Source organism: Vanacampus margaritifer, chromosome 7, assembly GCF_051991255.1.
Source record: "Vanacampus margaritifer isolate UIUO_Vmar chromosome 7, RoL_Vmar_1.0, whole genome shotgun sequence".
Classification (NCBI taxonomy): domain Eukaryota; kingdom Metazoa; phylum Chordata; class Actinopteri; order Syngnathiformes; family Syngnathidae; genus Vanacampus; species Vanacampus margaritifer.
The window spans coordinates 12,358,151-12,374,452 of NC_135438.1; the positions used below are offsets into that span (position 1 = coordinate 12,358,151).

General features: G+C 39.1%; 1 protein-coding gene across 11 annotated transcripts in view; it reads right to left on the reverse strand.

Moving 5' to 3' along the window:
* Window positions 1–786: 786 nt before the first annotated feature.
* Window positions 787–16,302, reverse strand: part of slit2 (slit homolog 2 (Drosophila)) — a 111,992-nt gene continuing 96,476 nt past the window's right edge. For 4 of the 11 annotated variants that reach the window (XM_077571205.1, XM_077571201.1, XM_077571202.1 and 1 more), the window contains 14 exons: window positions 14,963–15,126; window positions 14,055–14,087; window positions 13,609–13,733; window positions 13,401–13,498; window positions 12,265–12,404; window positions 10,329–10,352; window positions 8,335–8,428; window positions 8,024–8,161; window positions 6,719–6,959; window positions 6,383–6,513; window positions 6,147–6,301; window positions 5,115–5,469; window positions 3,817–4,031; window positions 787–2,338 (listed from right to left, as the gene is read on the reverse strand). In XM_077571205.1, coding sequence (XP_077427331.1) covers window positions 2,082–2,338; window positions 3,817–4,031; window positions 5,115–5,469; window positions 6,147–6,301; window positions 6,383–6,513; window positions 6,719–6,959; window positions 8,024–8,161; window positions 8,335–8,428; window positions 10,329–10,352; window positions 12,265–12,404; window positions 13,401–13,498; window positions 13,609–13,733; window positions 14,055–14,087; window positions 14,963–15,126 — 2,170 coding nt within the window. In that variant the 3' untranslated portion in view covers window positions 787–2,081. Of the gene's footprint in view, window positions 2,339–3,606; window positions 3,651–3,816; window positions 4,032–5,114; window positions 5,470–6,146; window positions 6,302–6,382; window positions 6,514–6,718; window positions 6,960–8,023; window positions 8,162–8,334; window positions 8,429–10,328; window positions 10,353–12,264; window positions 12,405–13,400; window positions 13,499–13,608; window positions 13,734–14,054; window positions 14,088–14,962; window positions 15,127–16,302 lie in introns of all 11 variants that reach the window. The other 7 variants (XM_077571210.1, XM_077571209.1, XM_077571207.1 and 4 more) reach the window with 4 other exon arrangements.

The following is a 16,302-nucleotide window of genomic DNA, read 5'->3' on the forward strand; positions in this document are numbered from 1 at the left end:
ACACAAACCAGAAAAGGTTGGGGGGCAGCAGGCAGACCAACCAGGCCAGCCGAGATACCCGGACTATCCATCCAAGTACTGATGGTATATTTTCACATTAACTATTTCTGCATTGTAGTTTCTACAAAGTTGCATTTGTCTATCAATCAAGCCACCACCAGAATGTGGTCTCATTCTTTTGGGATTCAACCACCAATGGACAGGGTGCCTTGCAGGAGATGTCTTTGTGTGGAAAATCCCCAACTCCATTCAGTTGTAAAAAGATAGTGCATCTAGGAATACAGTGACGTTGTGTTAAGAAATTATGTAAATTATCATTGTCAGTGTTACTTACAGCTTTTAGCCAGAGCTGATGAAGTTGTGCAGCCGAGGATGGGACAAAACTATTATCAACACACAAAAGCTTCTGCCAGTCACTATTATGATTCAAATTCAAGAAGGATAGGCTTGGAGACTACACCAATCCAATGGCGGTCTTTACTCAAGACTGCAAGACTGTGCTAGTAGATTTTTCGTTGAGCAGTATCAAACAAGTCAGCAGCAGTGCCATTGTGTAGCTGGGCTTTTTAGAATGAAATATGCATTTTAAGCACAGTAGTTAGCTAAATACTGTTTATTTTTTTTAAGAATTATGTATTTTTTTAAATTCCGTCTCTTAAAAACGTCACACAAACACGGACTTGTCCATGCATGCGACATTTATTATTATTATTTTTTATTATTCTTTAAAATAATAAATAAATACATGTCATTTGTGACAAAAAAAAAAGGCAGCGGTAAAGAGTGTGAGGTAAATATTGGTTTTAATTAACAAACATCAGTCAGGTAACTGACATTAGTCTGGGGGTAGAGATGGGACCTATAAAGCACAATGCACACGTGTGGAGGTGGGGGACATATTTATCTGTTACACAAGGTGCCCCTGTACAGTGGGAGCAGGAAATTCTATATAACATACAGATCAGGATCCAAGTCTACGGTACAAAAACTTAGCAGCAACATGTTAAACATCAGAGACCAAGGGGCTAACAAAGTAGTTTCATTTAGAAAAAGTCACAGTATCCTTTAAGCATAAATTTGTTAAAAAGGTACAAACAGTTCTAGGCATCCTCTAGGGTCAATGCTACTAGTCACAAGATCTGTGTTCCGTATATTCTAATATAAAGACCTTCTGGTAATGGCACAGTACAAACTCTCAGGAAACGTGACAAAAATATACACCGTCCTCACCTCACATTTCCAGATTAAAATGTAACCGAGGTCTCTGGCAAGCACAATAGATTAAAAAACAAACAAACAAAAAAAACAACTTCTCTTCAACCAAAATAAAGGACACCATTATGTTAGTTCAGCTATCTTGACAGATTATGTCTTTTTAATACAAAAATAAGGACAAATATAAATTAATATATATTAAAAGAATCAGAATTGATACATGGGGGAGGACCTACTTAATAAGTACAGGTATTTATGATACAATAAATACTCATGACTGGGGAGTACTGTATAGTGTATTGAACCTGGAAGGTAGCAAATAACTGTTCTACGGGTGAGAGTGTTGTTCAGTAGCTGTGTGAAAGCGTTTTGCGGATCGTGTACACTTTTGTCTCTTTTGTGTGGTGGTGAGTCTATGGCACGAGCAATTCAGGTTTCTCCCCCGACACACGACTCTCAGAGGATGCCTGCAGGGAAGTCTTCAGGTAGACGCCAGAGACGAGCGGATCCTCCAGGGAAGAGACAGTGGCGGAGTCATCTGAGTCGTCGTGATCGATGAAAAGAAGTAGATGCAAGGAAAAAGTCAACTCTTTTTTTTTGTCTTTTTCTCCACTTCATAATAAAAAATAAGTCTGTTTTTGTACTTTACAATACAATTCAACATCCCCACCGAGGAAGCATCAATCATCAGTCCAGCACTGACAAGGAAAGAAACTGTCAAGTTTCTTCTTTTTCTTTTTTTAAGGGTTTTTAAAAAACTGATGGAAGGCTTTGTCAGGATCTCAAAGAAGGGGATGGGAAGCAAGTAAGGCGGGCAGGTACACAAAACATCTTGCAAGGAGAAAAGTCTTTTTTGTTTTCTTTTTTTATGTGGAACACTTTGTACAGCCACACTTGACGATTTTCTCCACTTCCTGAACAAAAGAGGAGCCGTCGGTGCACTGGAAGGTGTATTTCCTGCGTTTGCTGCGGAGGGGGGTGCAGCAGGTCCCTTGTCCTTCTGCTCCCCCCGGGCAGCTGCCCCTGCACTCTAGACGGGAGACCTTCTCCTGGGTTTGGCACGCCGCGTAGCCTTGCTGTCTCTGGTAGACATCTCGGACCCGTTCCCCTCTGCAGGCCACCTCTGCAAAAAGTAAAACGGCAATTACATTGGGGAGCACCATTTTTGTTGAGTTAGGCTGAACACATTTTTGTCTGCAAAATCCAAAACAGATTTTTTTCTCAAGTTTTGATCAATAGGATCCTTGTTTTCAAAAAAAAATTTGAAAGAAATGTGTATGTACTGTATGTAAATAATAATAGTTAGAAGGTTTGAAAACAACAAAACAGTATAAAATGAAATAGAACTTACATTGCCCGTGGTTACAAGTTTAAGTGAGAAGCCAGCACTAATTCTCTTAAATCCTACTAGCTAGCTTTCTGTTTGCAGATATTGATAGCACTGACCCTCTGAGTCTCAATTTGTGACTGCACAAACAAGTTAAATGCGTCCAATCATAATCAGCTCTTACTACAGTCTTACTACAGCTATCAGTGGTATTTTGCTTATCTGGAGGGTAAGCTGTGGAAAAAAAACTTGAAAAAAGAAAAAAATGGATTGCAATTTTGGAATCGGCATGCCAGTATTCGTTTTAATTAGCATAAAAATCTAACTCAGAGACCCCCCCCCCCCTCATATTGTCCCTGAGCGTTATCCACAATATCGTTCCAATTATAATGAAATGACAACAAAAGTGGATTTTGATGGCACAAGACAACACAGAAAAAATGAAGAGGATAGTAAGAGATGAAAATGACAGATTGTGATATAGCATCTTTTAAAAAAAATTAATTGATCTTGCCATGACATTTATTGTGTACTAACGCTACAGTCTTGAACATGAATTGTTTCAAAAGGATCAAAAGTAGGCTATGTTTGTAAAATTTACATGTTTGCATAAATAAACAAATTTTTCGGAGAATAATCAACATTTTGGAAAAGTTGTACATAATATAGACAAATGTAAGGACACTCATCTTAAAACAACAATTATTCATAATTTAATCAGTTTGGTGTTGGGCTTCCTTGCCTTATAATCTTAATTCTTCTTTTTGGAGAATTTTCTGCTTTTAACTTGGTGAAAACAATTTGGCCATTTTTGGTTTTCAGCATCACAAAATAAAAGGTCTGTTACAGGCGCTTTGGTGTGGGAATTTTTTTTGTGTCTCTTCTCAACCAGTTTGAGGTCTAGGATACATAACACATTTTAATAGTATTTGTTTTTTTCCGTTTTGTTGTGGGCCTCTATAATTTAAAAAAAGATTCTCCCAATGTGAGAAAAAAAAACATGGTAAATAAAACACAGTGGATGAAAATGGTAAAAACTACATGGGAGGATCATGTAGTCTCACCTGAGTGACCCCTCGTGTGGGATTAAGCGGAAGCTCGGGAGAAGCTGATTTGGAAAAGCAAGGCGTTAGAAGTGTTAATGCAGAAACAGGAAACATTGTTAGATGAAGAGATTTTCTCTTAAATAAAAAGCTATAGCTTAGTTTGAGATCGTGAAAGCTCGTTATATGTTAGTCTGTAACCATCAATCAGCACAGTATTATGATTGCCACCTTTATCGCAGGCCTCTCCGGTGTATCCGCTGTTACACTCGCAGTATGCCTTGCCCAGTCCTGACACTCTGCATTTGCCGTGTTTACAGCGAGACAGGCTGCAGGGATTGGTCGCTTCCTGGTCCTGCTCGTCACAGAGGACGCCGCTGAATCCGGGCTGGCAGCGGCAGGAGTAAGAGTAGGAGTTGATGGCCAGGCAGGTACCATGAATACACCTGGAGATAAAAAAATAAAAAATAGCAGAAAGCTTTGCTAGTATATATTCAATGTTATACATGTTTTGTATACTGTTCATTGTTAAAATAAAGTTCATTGGGGACAAAAGAAGATTACTGAATGTCACATCCTCTCTCATCCTGCTTTTTATGTATACAGAACGACTGTAGGTTCATTTTATAATTGGGCATAACTAATGATGTATATTGAGAGGTGTTAAGTAGAGTTTGTTTGGAAAAAAATGATTCGTTTACTGTAAAAACACAGAGGGATCCATACTGTACGCTGTAAAACTTTTAGAATATTTTTGCATCATTCATTGATCTCGCTTTTTCCCATTATGTGTTTAAATGTGCTTGTATAATTTCAAAAGTGTGTTAAAAAAAATTAAAAAAAAAACAACAACAAGTGACGTAAATGCTATAAAAACATGTAACGGGAGTATTTAAATAAGGTATTTCTGTATTGTGGATTTCACTCATTGCAGAGAGTTTTTATAGATTTATAGATTACTGTACATCCAATTTTACAAACTGACTAGCTTGCTTGCTTTCCCCAAATTATTGATGCAATTGATTTATTTTCTGTAACTCAGTAACATGTTTGTTTGTCTTCCGCTAACACTTCCATTTCCATCATTTGGTCATTGGGGGTGCCTTGGTGTCCGTGGGAGTCATATTGGTGACCCCCTGCTATACAGTATAGTCATGAATAGATATTTAAAAAATCACCTATTTGCGTAAAAAAAAAAAAAATCTCTTTCTGAAATGTCCTAAGATCCCACAAGGTGGCGCCAAAGCCCTGTAAAGTACTGGCATTGATCTGGTGCATTGTAATTATCTGATGGCAAAGAAGTGAACAATATAGTCCACTATGCAAAAATCTAAATATAGTGATTAGGAAATCGGGAATTAGTGAATGATTATGAACAGACCCATGGAGAGCCTTCACCACGTGTTTTTAAAGCAAATCATCTGTAAAACATTTATTTGCAACATACAAGTCATAAGAAGAGGTAAGCGAATGGAATGAAACTGTTTTTGTATCCTTAAATTTCTGTATTCACCCATCGTCCAACTCACTTGTTGCCATCACAGGGGTTGTTGACTTGCTGGTCGCAAACTGGTCCTGTCCAGCCCGGGTGGCAGGTGCAGGTAAAGCCCCGATGTCCCGTCGGGTAGCAGTCCCCCTGGACGCAGGCCCCTATCTGGCAGGGCTGGCAACCAGGCTCCACCCCTTGACCCAGCCACTGTTGAGTGGTGCTCTGTGCAGTCCCGGCGTCCGCGGTTCCCGACCCCAGCCCCGCTCCGAGGTCCTGGAGCTTCCCGTTGATGTAGAGATTGCGCAGACAGCCGTGGAAGCTGGTGCCGTTTCGTCCGCCTGAGCTGTGCTGCAGGGCTGACAGACCTCCGGATGCTGAGGCACGCTCTGGCATACCTGCAATGCAGGTACTTAGTGTTAAATTTGCTACGGAAACTAAACAAAAATATTTGCGTCAATACACATTTTTCATGGGACGAAAACTAGACTACAGTAGAATAAAACCCTCATTAATAAACTGTAACTGGGACTAAATCGGTATGAATTTTCATTGAGACGAAAATTGACTTCACTTAATAAAACCCCCCCCCCCTTTCAAATCTGCAGCTAGCGAGTGCAACATGCACTGGTGGTGAATTCACGGTAAAAGGTAAAAAAAAAAAAAAGAAGTAAATTATACTTATAATATAATATTAATCCAACGTTCCAACAATAATGTTAATCTGACTGCTAACTAATGCTGGCTAATTTACTAGCGCGTAGCATAGATCCATTGTAGCTACTTGTTGTAATTGTGTGTGAAGTTGAGAGAATTTTTTTAGGTGAAATAGTTTTAGATCCGAAATGATCATTATTAACATCTGCTGACAAAAAAATATACAGGGGTAAAAAATTATTGTCCTGACTCAAACTAGACTAAAATGTTGACAGTTTTTGTTGACTATTACTAGATGAACAAAATTATGTTTTCTTGTACTAAAATAAAGACCAAAATGCTAGTTCTACATCACTACAAACCGCAATCACAATAATAAACATATTGCTGAATGAATACATAAAGGTTCTGTTCTTACCTCCCAGGTAAAGAGGGGAGTCGATATTGAGTGTGGATTGTTTGCTGATGGAGTTGATGGATTTTGGTGCCCCGCCGTCGATGGACAGAGACAAAGTTTGGTCTGATGCTAGCAACTCCACCGCGTGGAAACTGCCATCATTCACTGTCTCCACACTAATGGACAAACAATGGAATCATCAGTCATGTAAGAACTGTGTCAGCGAGAGCCCTTCAATTTGTTTGTGTACTACATACCTGTATATGGCAGAGGGAGGGTACGAGCCAGTATCATAGCTGACCCGCAGGCGACCCCGATAAAGCTCCATTGCAATGTGATCATTATCCCCCTTATATAATAGCACGCCGCTGTCCTCATCTGTGGCAATCTGAAAACACAGCGGGATGTCTATGAGAATCCATGAATAGAAGCATGAAAAAGAGCAATGACCAAATAAGGGAAACAGAACAGGAAGCCTGGTGGTTCGTTAGAATTTCTTAAATTGAAATAAAAAAAAAAAGGTGACATGAGGAAGGCAAGAGGACAAAAAGCAGGATATTCCCCATATAGATAAACATAAAAGACATCCACACCTGCAGGCTAATGTTGGTCTGTGGTGAGATCAGATTGGAGGGAAGCTGCAGGTAAGACTTGCGGTCCACAAAGTTGACACTGACGAGCGTCTCGCAGCGCTCCCCTTCGTAGCCTTGCAGACACTGGCAGCGGGGGTCGCTTCCCACGTCCACGCACTGCGCCCCGTTGAGGCAGTCGTGGTTGTCGCAGGGGCTGGTGCGAGGAAGGACCATTGGCGGGGGCAAGTCGCAGAATAACCCGCTGCAACACACACATACGTGTGACGGAGATACATTTAGAAACATGCCTAAACATGCATAACAACCTCGTGCTAATTTCAAGTATATGCTCACATATAAGCCGCACGTTCGCTGTCCAGTATTTTATTTGCATTTGATTAAATCCTGAAATGTATCTGAAAGCTACCGTATGTTAGCATCCTTAACATAAAAAAAGACAATAATATTGCTGTCAGTCTCATAGAAATAAGATATTCCCTTGCTAATTTTAGAATAAAATAAATTGGTTTCTATACTGTAGAGCTTTTCTAAATGGATACATATACAAAGAAGACTAAAATAAGTTAATTAGTTAAAAAAACACTGATGAATAAAAATAATTATAATTTTAAAATTAATTAAGCAATGAATTAACTAAATAATTAATCAATCAATTAATTAATTATATTCATAAACAAAAATAGTTTCTCTCAAGGTTCGATTTATGATGATTTTGCATTATTGATCCTCATATGATAAGTGTTTTAAAACTTAAATCATCTAACGATAGTTTTCTTCAGTTTTTCTTTTGGTTCTGAATGTGGAGATGGGCTCTGGCTGCTGGTCAGTGCAGGGGTTGATCTAATCTAATGGGATACAGGGCCTTTGGCCACCCTGAAATCTTGAATATTCCCATTTGCTTTAGTTTCAACAGAAATACGTTATATGTTATGTAGCAGTTTGTCAAGTCAACTAGAAAACATAAACAATATATTGCTTGCTTAATTAATTTTAGCGTGTTTAATAAATACAAATGGAAGAAATTTAAAATGACCCTTGCCTCCTTCCATTTTTCTCTACACAGCCCTCAAATGGAAAAGTTAGGTCACCCCTGCTGTTTAGCAAATTGATGCTACAGCTATTGGATCAACACAAGGGGGAGCTCTCCTCCTCTAGTTTGAAACATAAATCATCTAATCAATGAATTCAAAATTGAGATCAATTTTAAGGCTCATAATTTACGTTTGTTTTAAAAAAATATATATATGATGCAGCTCTAATTTATAATATGTAAGAGAATATTGTTATGGAATATGTGTCCCTCACCTGTAGCCCTCTGGACAGACACAGGTGTATCCGTTGATGGCGTCGATGCACTGACCGCCATTTTGACACTTGTTTTCATCACAGTCGTTATAGTCCAGCTCGCAGTGCTCTCCAGTGTAACCTGTGGTGCATTCACACCTACGATGCACACACGCACACACATGAAACCTTCTTTTATTTGAACTCAGCAGCTATTTACTGTGTTTTCGTGTGAGACGTGCTACAAGTGCAGTGGGAGAAAAACAAGACAACACGGCTAACTATGCCATCTAGTGTGTGTGTGCGTGCGCGTGTATGTCTCGCCTACTCACTTGTATCCTTCAGGGGTCAGAATGCATTTTGAATCGTGCTGACATGGGTTCAATTCGGGAGCACAGAAATCCACTTTCTCTTCGCAAAGCTCTCCTGGGAACAAACACACAAAAAACAAGCATAGATACTTTCAGCTCCAACAACTCTGACAAGCCAGTAGATGCATGCGTCTTTTCTCTGTTGTTTGATGGATGACTCTCCTGTGGGCAGGGCTAACGCAGAGGTCTGACAAATGATCTCATCTCTGGGAATGTCATGTCCCTGATGATATTCCCAGGCGCATCCTGGTGCTCCGCAAACGCACAACTTTCAATTGATGAAATGAAATCCCGAGGGAATAAAACAGCTCCTGACAGCACAGCATCCGCAGTGGGGATAATTATGAAATCACTTGGGGATGCGTCTGAGATATGTGTAGTGATGTGTGGCACTGCATTTATGCCTGTTTAGAACATTTAGTGCGAAAAAGTGTTGTTAAAGTTTATAGGGCAGCATTTTGACGGCAAGACCATTTCTATTTTGAAATATCTAAATATGACAAAATTTGTAATATTAGCAGTCATGTTTCCAAATGTAGTCATGACTATTGTGTTTGCTCTCATTAAGGTCATGGGTTAGCTGGAGTCTATACCTAAGGCAAGGGCGGGGTACACCCGGGACTGGTCGCCTACCGGAAACGTCACGCTACAGGATTGGCTGGAAATTATCCGGTCAAACGTTGAAAAGAAAATATTAAGGATGTCATTTAAATAACAAAATGAATGGACTAAAAATGTAAAAATGTTAATAAACCTAAGAATATAAAAGCAAGATAAATTGAATAAATAATAAAATACAATAAATAAATGATAAATGCACAAATATTGTCAGTTTAGACTGCTTATGCGTTCCTGTTATCATTGAGACTGTTTTTGTGATGTATTGTGATTTATGAACAGCTAAAAAAAACAAAAAAAAACGCACGTTTCGTTAGCGCTGTTGTACAAAGGCGCTTTAATCTATTTTATTATTTCTTCAATCTTATATTCTTAGGTTTATTTACGGTTTTACAATTTAAAATCCATACATTTAGTTATTTAAAGGACATCTTCAATATTTCCTTTCCAATGTTTTGACGTCAACCGGATATTTTCTAACCAATCCTGTAGCGGGACGTCATCGATACAATCTGGCAGCCCGATCACATCTGGTACAGACACCATCAATCCGTCAATGACGGACGCCCATTTTGTTGACGATTGACGGGAAACTTTGAAATATTGACAAACTAATCATTGGCAAAAGGGATTTTCGTCTGTCGATGTAATCGTCAATCCGTCGATAAATTCAGCCATCCGTCAATGATGGATGTCCTATTTTGGTGATGAATTGACAGAACATTGACGGATGCCCACGTCGAATGGCGTAAACATTGACGGACGCTCATTTTGCTGACGAATGGCAGATTGACATTTCGTCTTGAAATATTGAAGAAAGGTGTCCCGACTTTGGATGATTGCTGAGTGACGGACACCCAAAATTCAATGACACGCCCACCTCTGCAAACACGCATTCACATGAATGTGGAAGGGAGGCAGAGTAACTGGAAAAAAGCACGAGAGGTGGAAGAAGCAAATTCGGCATGTCGGCCCATTTTGACTAATTATCCTTACCTTAGTATAGAAATTCTGCAATGTTGCCAGCCATATTCATGAAAACTTGCAAAAATACATTAACAATCCAGTAATCATTTCCACTGCTTTATCAAAACATTGCACTTCAGACTAGTCGTTTTGAATAACAATAATAAACTGTACAGTATCTGCATTCGGCAGCAAGCAAAAATGAAAACAAAAATGCTCCGTTAAAAACAGTTGGAAATTGAGGACATGCATTTTGAACACAGTGCGCAAGCATTACATGCCCGAATGAATCTCAAATTTCCAATTAGCACTGTTAAATCACTGCAAGGAAGGGAGGAGGGAGAGAGGGACAGCGAGAAGAACCAACTAACCTCTCTCCACCTCATTGGTAGCAGCTGCGACCACGGAAAAGACGGCGGATGGCGGAAAGCAGAGCGAGATGAGAGAAAGACAAATGACAGCCAGACAGAGAGAGAACACCGCCACAAAGGTTAGCAGTCGCACGTGATTAGCGCAACGCTAAAGCAGACACACAGCAGAGCAGTGTTAGAACAGAGTCGAGCGGAGCAGTGATTCCCAACTATTGTGCCGAGGCGCAATAGTGCGTTGTGAGAGATCATCAGTTGTGGCGGGAAATGATCCAGTTACACTTAATTGCTCCGAAAATTATTTGCAATTTTTTTCAGCGCTATATAGTGACAGGCAGAACAATCTACCTTTTATCTATTTGTTGCCACATTTACTACGGAATACCAGTTTGGTCCTGATTGTTTCAATGTGTGGTAATTCCTCGCATATTTGCAGTTCACAAATTCACTTATTTGCACATTTTTCCCTCATGGAATGTATAACCAGTTATTTTATGAAAAACACACTTATTTTCTTTTGATGTGTTCTTTTTAAAATGCCCTGAGACGCCACAAGATGCAAACCAAAGCCCCATATATGGTGTCAGGGAAGTATGTTGAAGTGATACATCTTGACTGAGAAACAAGCTTTGCATGTTGGGGAGGGGCTACATTTAGCTGGGGGTGTTAGTGGTATCTTTGATGCATGTGTGTGTTCCAGGGTTATAATAGCGTTGAATTTGTCGTCATCGTTACTTTTTCTTTCATTTCGATGATTTTTGTTTTCAATTAGTTGTAATTAATTTAAGAATGTGTTTGTCAGTTTTATATATATATATATATATATATATATATATATATATATATATATATATATATATGTATATATTTTTGGAAAAAGCTTATTTATTTATTTATTTTTGATTTAAAACAACTTTTAGGATTAGATTTTTTTAATTTTATTTTTATTTTTATTTTTTAATATACGATGTATTTGTAGTGTGCAAGTAAAGGTCACTAAGTTTTATTAATAGGCAATTACAATTCTCAAAAGACTGTTTGACCTTCCTTTTTTTGTAAAAATAAAATAAAATACAGCAATACCGAAATAAATTCAAATTTAAAATTGACCCCTGAAAACTCATGCATGAAATGAATTGACAAAGAGTAAAATTAAGGACATTTTAGTTTTAAACATAAGATGTAGTTTCAAATATTATTATTATTTTTAAAGCCCCATTTGAGGTTTTTTTTTGTGTTTTTGTTAACAAGTATGTTTTTCCAGGTCTGGTTTGAGTTATTTTGTTAGTTTTCATTAACTTTAATAACCTTGTTGTGTTCAAGCTCTTCGAGTGCATTTATTTCTTAAGTCAAGTGTTCTTTAATTCATTTATTTCTGAGGCTAATGTTGAAAGATTAGTTTAAACGGATATTAAATTGTCTTGGAATCATATTTTGGTGTATCAACTAATCAATTATAAACGCTTAATGGTTTGTGAATTATCGGCCTATTCCCCCCCACCCCAAATAGGCGATTACATACACACTTTTAAGGACATTTTTGTTTGTCAATGTGTCGTGAGATTTTCCTAAGCACATTTGCCTGGGGCGACCGTTTTGTGTTTGTGTTCGTAGCGAATGTCGATTTCGTTCAAGGTTTCAAACGTTCGCCAGCCGTTCAATAAAAAAGTTGTAATGATTTATCTTGTTCAAAAGAAGTTTTGAACATGTTCAAAGTTTCTTTGCGGCAAGAAATACTGCCGGCGACCGTTAAACCTGTTGGCAGACGTTGGCCGCATAGTGGGAAAGGGGCTTTTTTTTTTTTCTGTAACGCTTTGAGTTTGCGCTGATAAATTTTTATTATTATGTACCTTGGCTCAATAAAAGTTGGGAAACACTGGAGGAGAGCGCTGATGTGACTGTGCGTGTCGCCATGGAGACGGCCCGTGCCATGTGTTACCTGTGTATTCCGGGGAGCACATGCACGTGTAGTTGTTGATTCCGTCGACGCATGTCGAGTTGTTCTCACAGTCGTTGTCTTCACAGTCGTCGATGTTAAACTCACAAGAGTCGCCCTCGAACCCCTCGGGGCACACACACCTAGGAGCAAACACACACACACACACTGCATTGTCAGCATAATCTACACATTCCCAGTTGAAAGTCATTATTCTGTTGACATGAGCGTGCCTTGAGTCTGTAAGTACCATTCACACACGCACGCACACACAACGCAGTCAGCGAGGTGTATTATGGGCCTAATAAAAGCTCTCATGCGGCATGGATGGATTAATATCTCATTTTGTTGTCAACGCCAGCTTCTCACTGTGCCTACCCACAGCACCCCAACACCACAGAGAGGAAAATTACTGTACAAAAATGAAACTACAGATGAAAAGTGACAGATGTTTTAATATAAAAAGCGGTGGTTTTGAGGGTGTGATACAGATGTGAGCTCTGTGTAGTTTTATTGTCCGTGTAGGCTGTTCATTTCCTTATAGAGACCCCAATTAGCATCCCGCCTACTAATATTAAAGAAGTCAACCATAAACATTTCTTGACAATAATATGTTACATGTGACCTCACTTGTCTAAACATGATATTCTGATTAATATTACATTTGTGGAATATGAGTTATGCAGCAAAATGCAGCCGTTTGTATCCATCTCAGGGGGCGGCCATTTTGCCACTTGCTGTCGACTGAAGGTGACATCACCGTTGCTCAGGGCTCAAGCAACGGCCAATCACAGCTCACCTGTTTTCTGAAGCTGAGACCTGAGCAACTGTGATGTCATTTTAGAATATAGCTAAGTTTCATCATTATTCACAAATCTGTCGGAAAGAGCTTGTTGCAACATGGCCCTGGTTGATCTCTTTTGCTCTGCTGCCACCTGCTGGTCTTTTTTTTTATTTTTATTTTTTTTAAATAACTACCATTGCTTTAAGCGACCTCTTCATGTCAGAAGTTGTATCAAAGCCTTCTGTATGCTCTGGCATAACCAAATATTAAAAAAAAACGTATTTATACGTTTTTGGGTTTGAAATAAATGAGTTATCAATGACTACAATCTGTATTTTTCAAAAAAGCATCTCACCAGAAGCTACTCCCTTCGCCTTCCTTCAGATGACAAGTTCCACCATTCTGGCAGGGATTACTGATGCAAGCATGGATGGGCTCCTCACAGTTCTGGCCCTTCATGAATAAACACAAAGGCAGTCTTTGTCATTAAAAATCCTCACAACATTCACAAACAATGTCAATCTGTTGGTTTATTCATGAGATACTCAAGACCTTGTGTGTACCTTAAATCCATAGGGACAGGTGCAGCGGTAGAAGTGCACCGGGTCATTGAAGCACGTGCCGTCGTTCTTGCACGGGCTGGACAGGCATGGCTCACATTTAGCCTGGATGCTGATATCTACTGGGCCTGGTTGATGCAAGCACATCACATGGACCGAAAAGCACGAACATGATCAGTTTGCATAGTTACGAGCTCAGAGTGGAAGTTAGACTGCTTGGATACACACACACACGTAAGCACACGTACACACACGCTCACGCACAGACATTGACTTATACTGACTGAATGACTCTTTATTCACAACAATACAAAAGGCAGGTCCAAACACGGGGGTCATAAAGGGGGAAGGGGTCCGGGTGGTTAAGACAAGGGAAAACCAGGTGGGGCCAATTTGAAGGAACTGGGGGGAGGCGCGACTGAGGAGGAATACGTGATGGGCTACTTTACCTGGCACCAGAAAACCACAAGGCCCCGGGACTTCTACAGTGCGTCAGTTAGATTAGGTTAAAAATAGGATTCAGTCATGTGATCATTGTCAGGAGGGATTCAGAAAAAGTTCACATTCACTAGAACTATGAGATTCAAAACTACGCTCACATGAAAATTTGCGACTCAACATTTCCACGCTCATGTACGACAAATAATTTTTAAAAACTACTGTCAAAACGAAAGTGTTTAAAATGTGTTTTCTACACAGTACTCTTGTGATCTTCTCTTGGAGTCTTCAATTGTGCTCATTGCGGAGATAATCTAAATAAAGTACACATTACAGGTGTGTACAGTGGAAACTATAAAGCAGAATGGCCCCTGTGGTTGAACAATCCACAATTTAACCATATTTTTCATGACAACGTCGATCTTAACATCCTATATTAGAATGCTTCACAACTTCTGTTGATATTTCACTTTCTTGGTTTAGTTCTTACCACTCAGAGAGGATGCACTATCAAATCCATGACAATGTTACATGTGGAGTACCACAGGGATCAGTACTCGCCCCTCTATTGTTTGGCATTTACATGCTGATATACTGTACGTAAATATAACATTAGTTTAAACTGTTATGCCAATGATAACCAGCTATATATGCCTTTGAGATGATTTGTGAAAAAGTTATTTTTGACTCAACTCTCTCTTTTGAAAACCACATTAAGAACATTACTAGAACTGTGTTCTTTCACCTGCGCAATATTGCTAATATACATCCCATTCTTTTATTTGCAACTACAAGAATAGTTTGAAAATCCAAAATATCTGAGGTTCCATCTCAGAAACAATTGTGTTTGACCTTATAGGTTCCATAGGTTCTCCTTTCACGTGCTGCTGAAAGTCGAGTAAGCACACATTACGCGTACCTGTGCAGGTGAACTTCTTGGATGGCGTGGTGAGCAGCAATTTGTCGGTCATGTCGCCGGGCCCGGCGCAGCGGGCGATGCCGGGCTCCTTGTAGCCGCTCTTAACCCAGTCGGACAACCACTGCATGTGGCAGTCACAGTGCAGAGGGTTCGCACCCAGAGCCCTGCCACAGACATGCAACACTCAATGCCGGCTCATTTTCATGTTTGATTTTCGCTTCGCTTTGTATTGGATTGTATTCTGAGTTGTGTCAAGTGGAAAAAACTATTCTAAGTGTTTTGTTTGAAGTGAAAACGATTTTAAAGCACTATTTTGATGGAGTGCGAGTCCGCCGCAGGAATTGCACAAATATTTGGAGTACAAGTTAAGACTGTAAATCAAAATGAATGAAAAGTGGCCACAATGTGCTCATCAGGTTTCATTTTTGCGCACTCTCCTCTCTCCTCTGAAGTGGATGTGGGACATTCTCAATCTTTATTACAATGAGGTGAGAGGTCGGAGTTGCAGAGAAAGACATAACACGCTCTACGGCCTTTTTCGAAGCTACACCTGCAGAATATCCCGAGATCCACAATATGAAAAATGAGGTTGTACAGGTTGTTTTATAATTATATGTCACTTTTCCAAAAATATCTTAGGAACTGGGAAGAGTAGCAAGATAAAACCGGGTTCACTTGAAAGGTGAAATCGTCAAGTTTTTTCCTGCGGTCGTCTTGCCCGGCCATTCGTACGTCACAATATTTTGCGTTAAACGTAGTTTGCACTAATTTCTTTGTTGATTACTAATATTGTTGTTCACAGGAAAGGAGAAGGCAATTTGCGTCTGTGAGTTTGATAAGAATGAGTTGTGGACATGTGTGTTTAAAGTTTTGCAACAAAAACGTAAGATTTCAGAAGATATACTATCAATTGGGTTTTTATATCTTTATCATTGAAATATCAGGGAACGCGAAGTGACATAGACTTACAGTATGAAACACCCTGTATTTAATTTTATAATATGTAATATATAAACAATATAATTAAAATACTACGTTGATCCAATATTAACATTACGAAATAATCCAAATCAGAGATGGGTAACTGGTGGCCCCTTGATTATCTTCATTTAGTTTTTTTTTTTTATTTTAACCAAAATAAATAAATAAATACATAAATAATAAAATACTGATGAACATTCAGTACACAGCTTGGTTTCTACAAAAATGGGGGGAAATGGGGAAAAACTGGAAAAAAAAACTATAAAAAAAATAAAAACATATCTGAGAATATGTAAATCAGTAGGTGCCAAAACAAGTATGCAGGGGTCGACTGTAGTTTTAAGTTGCAATTTCACCAT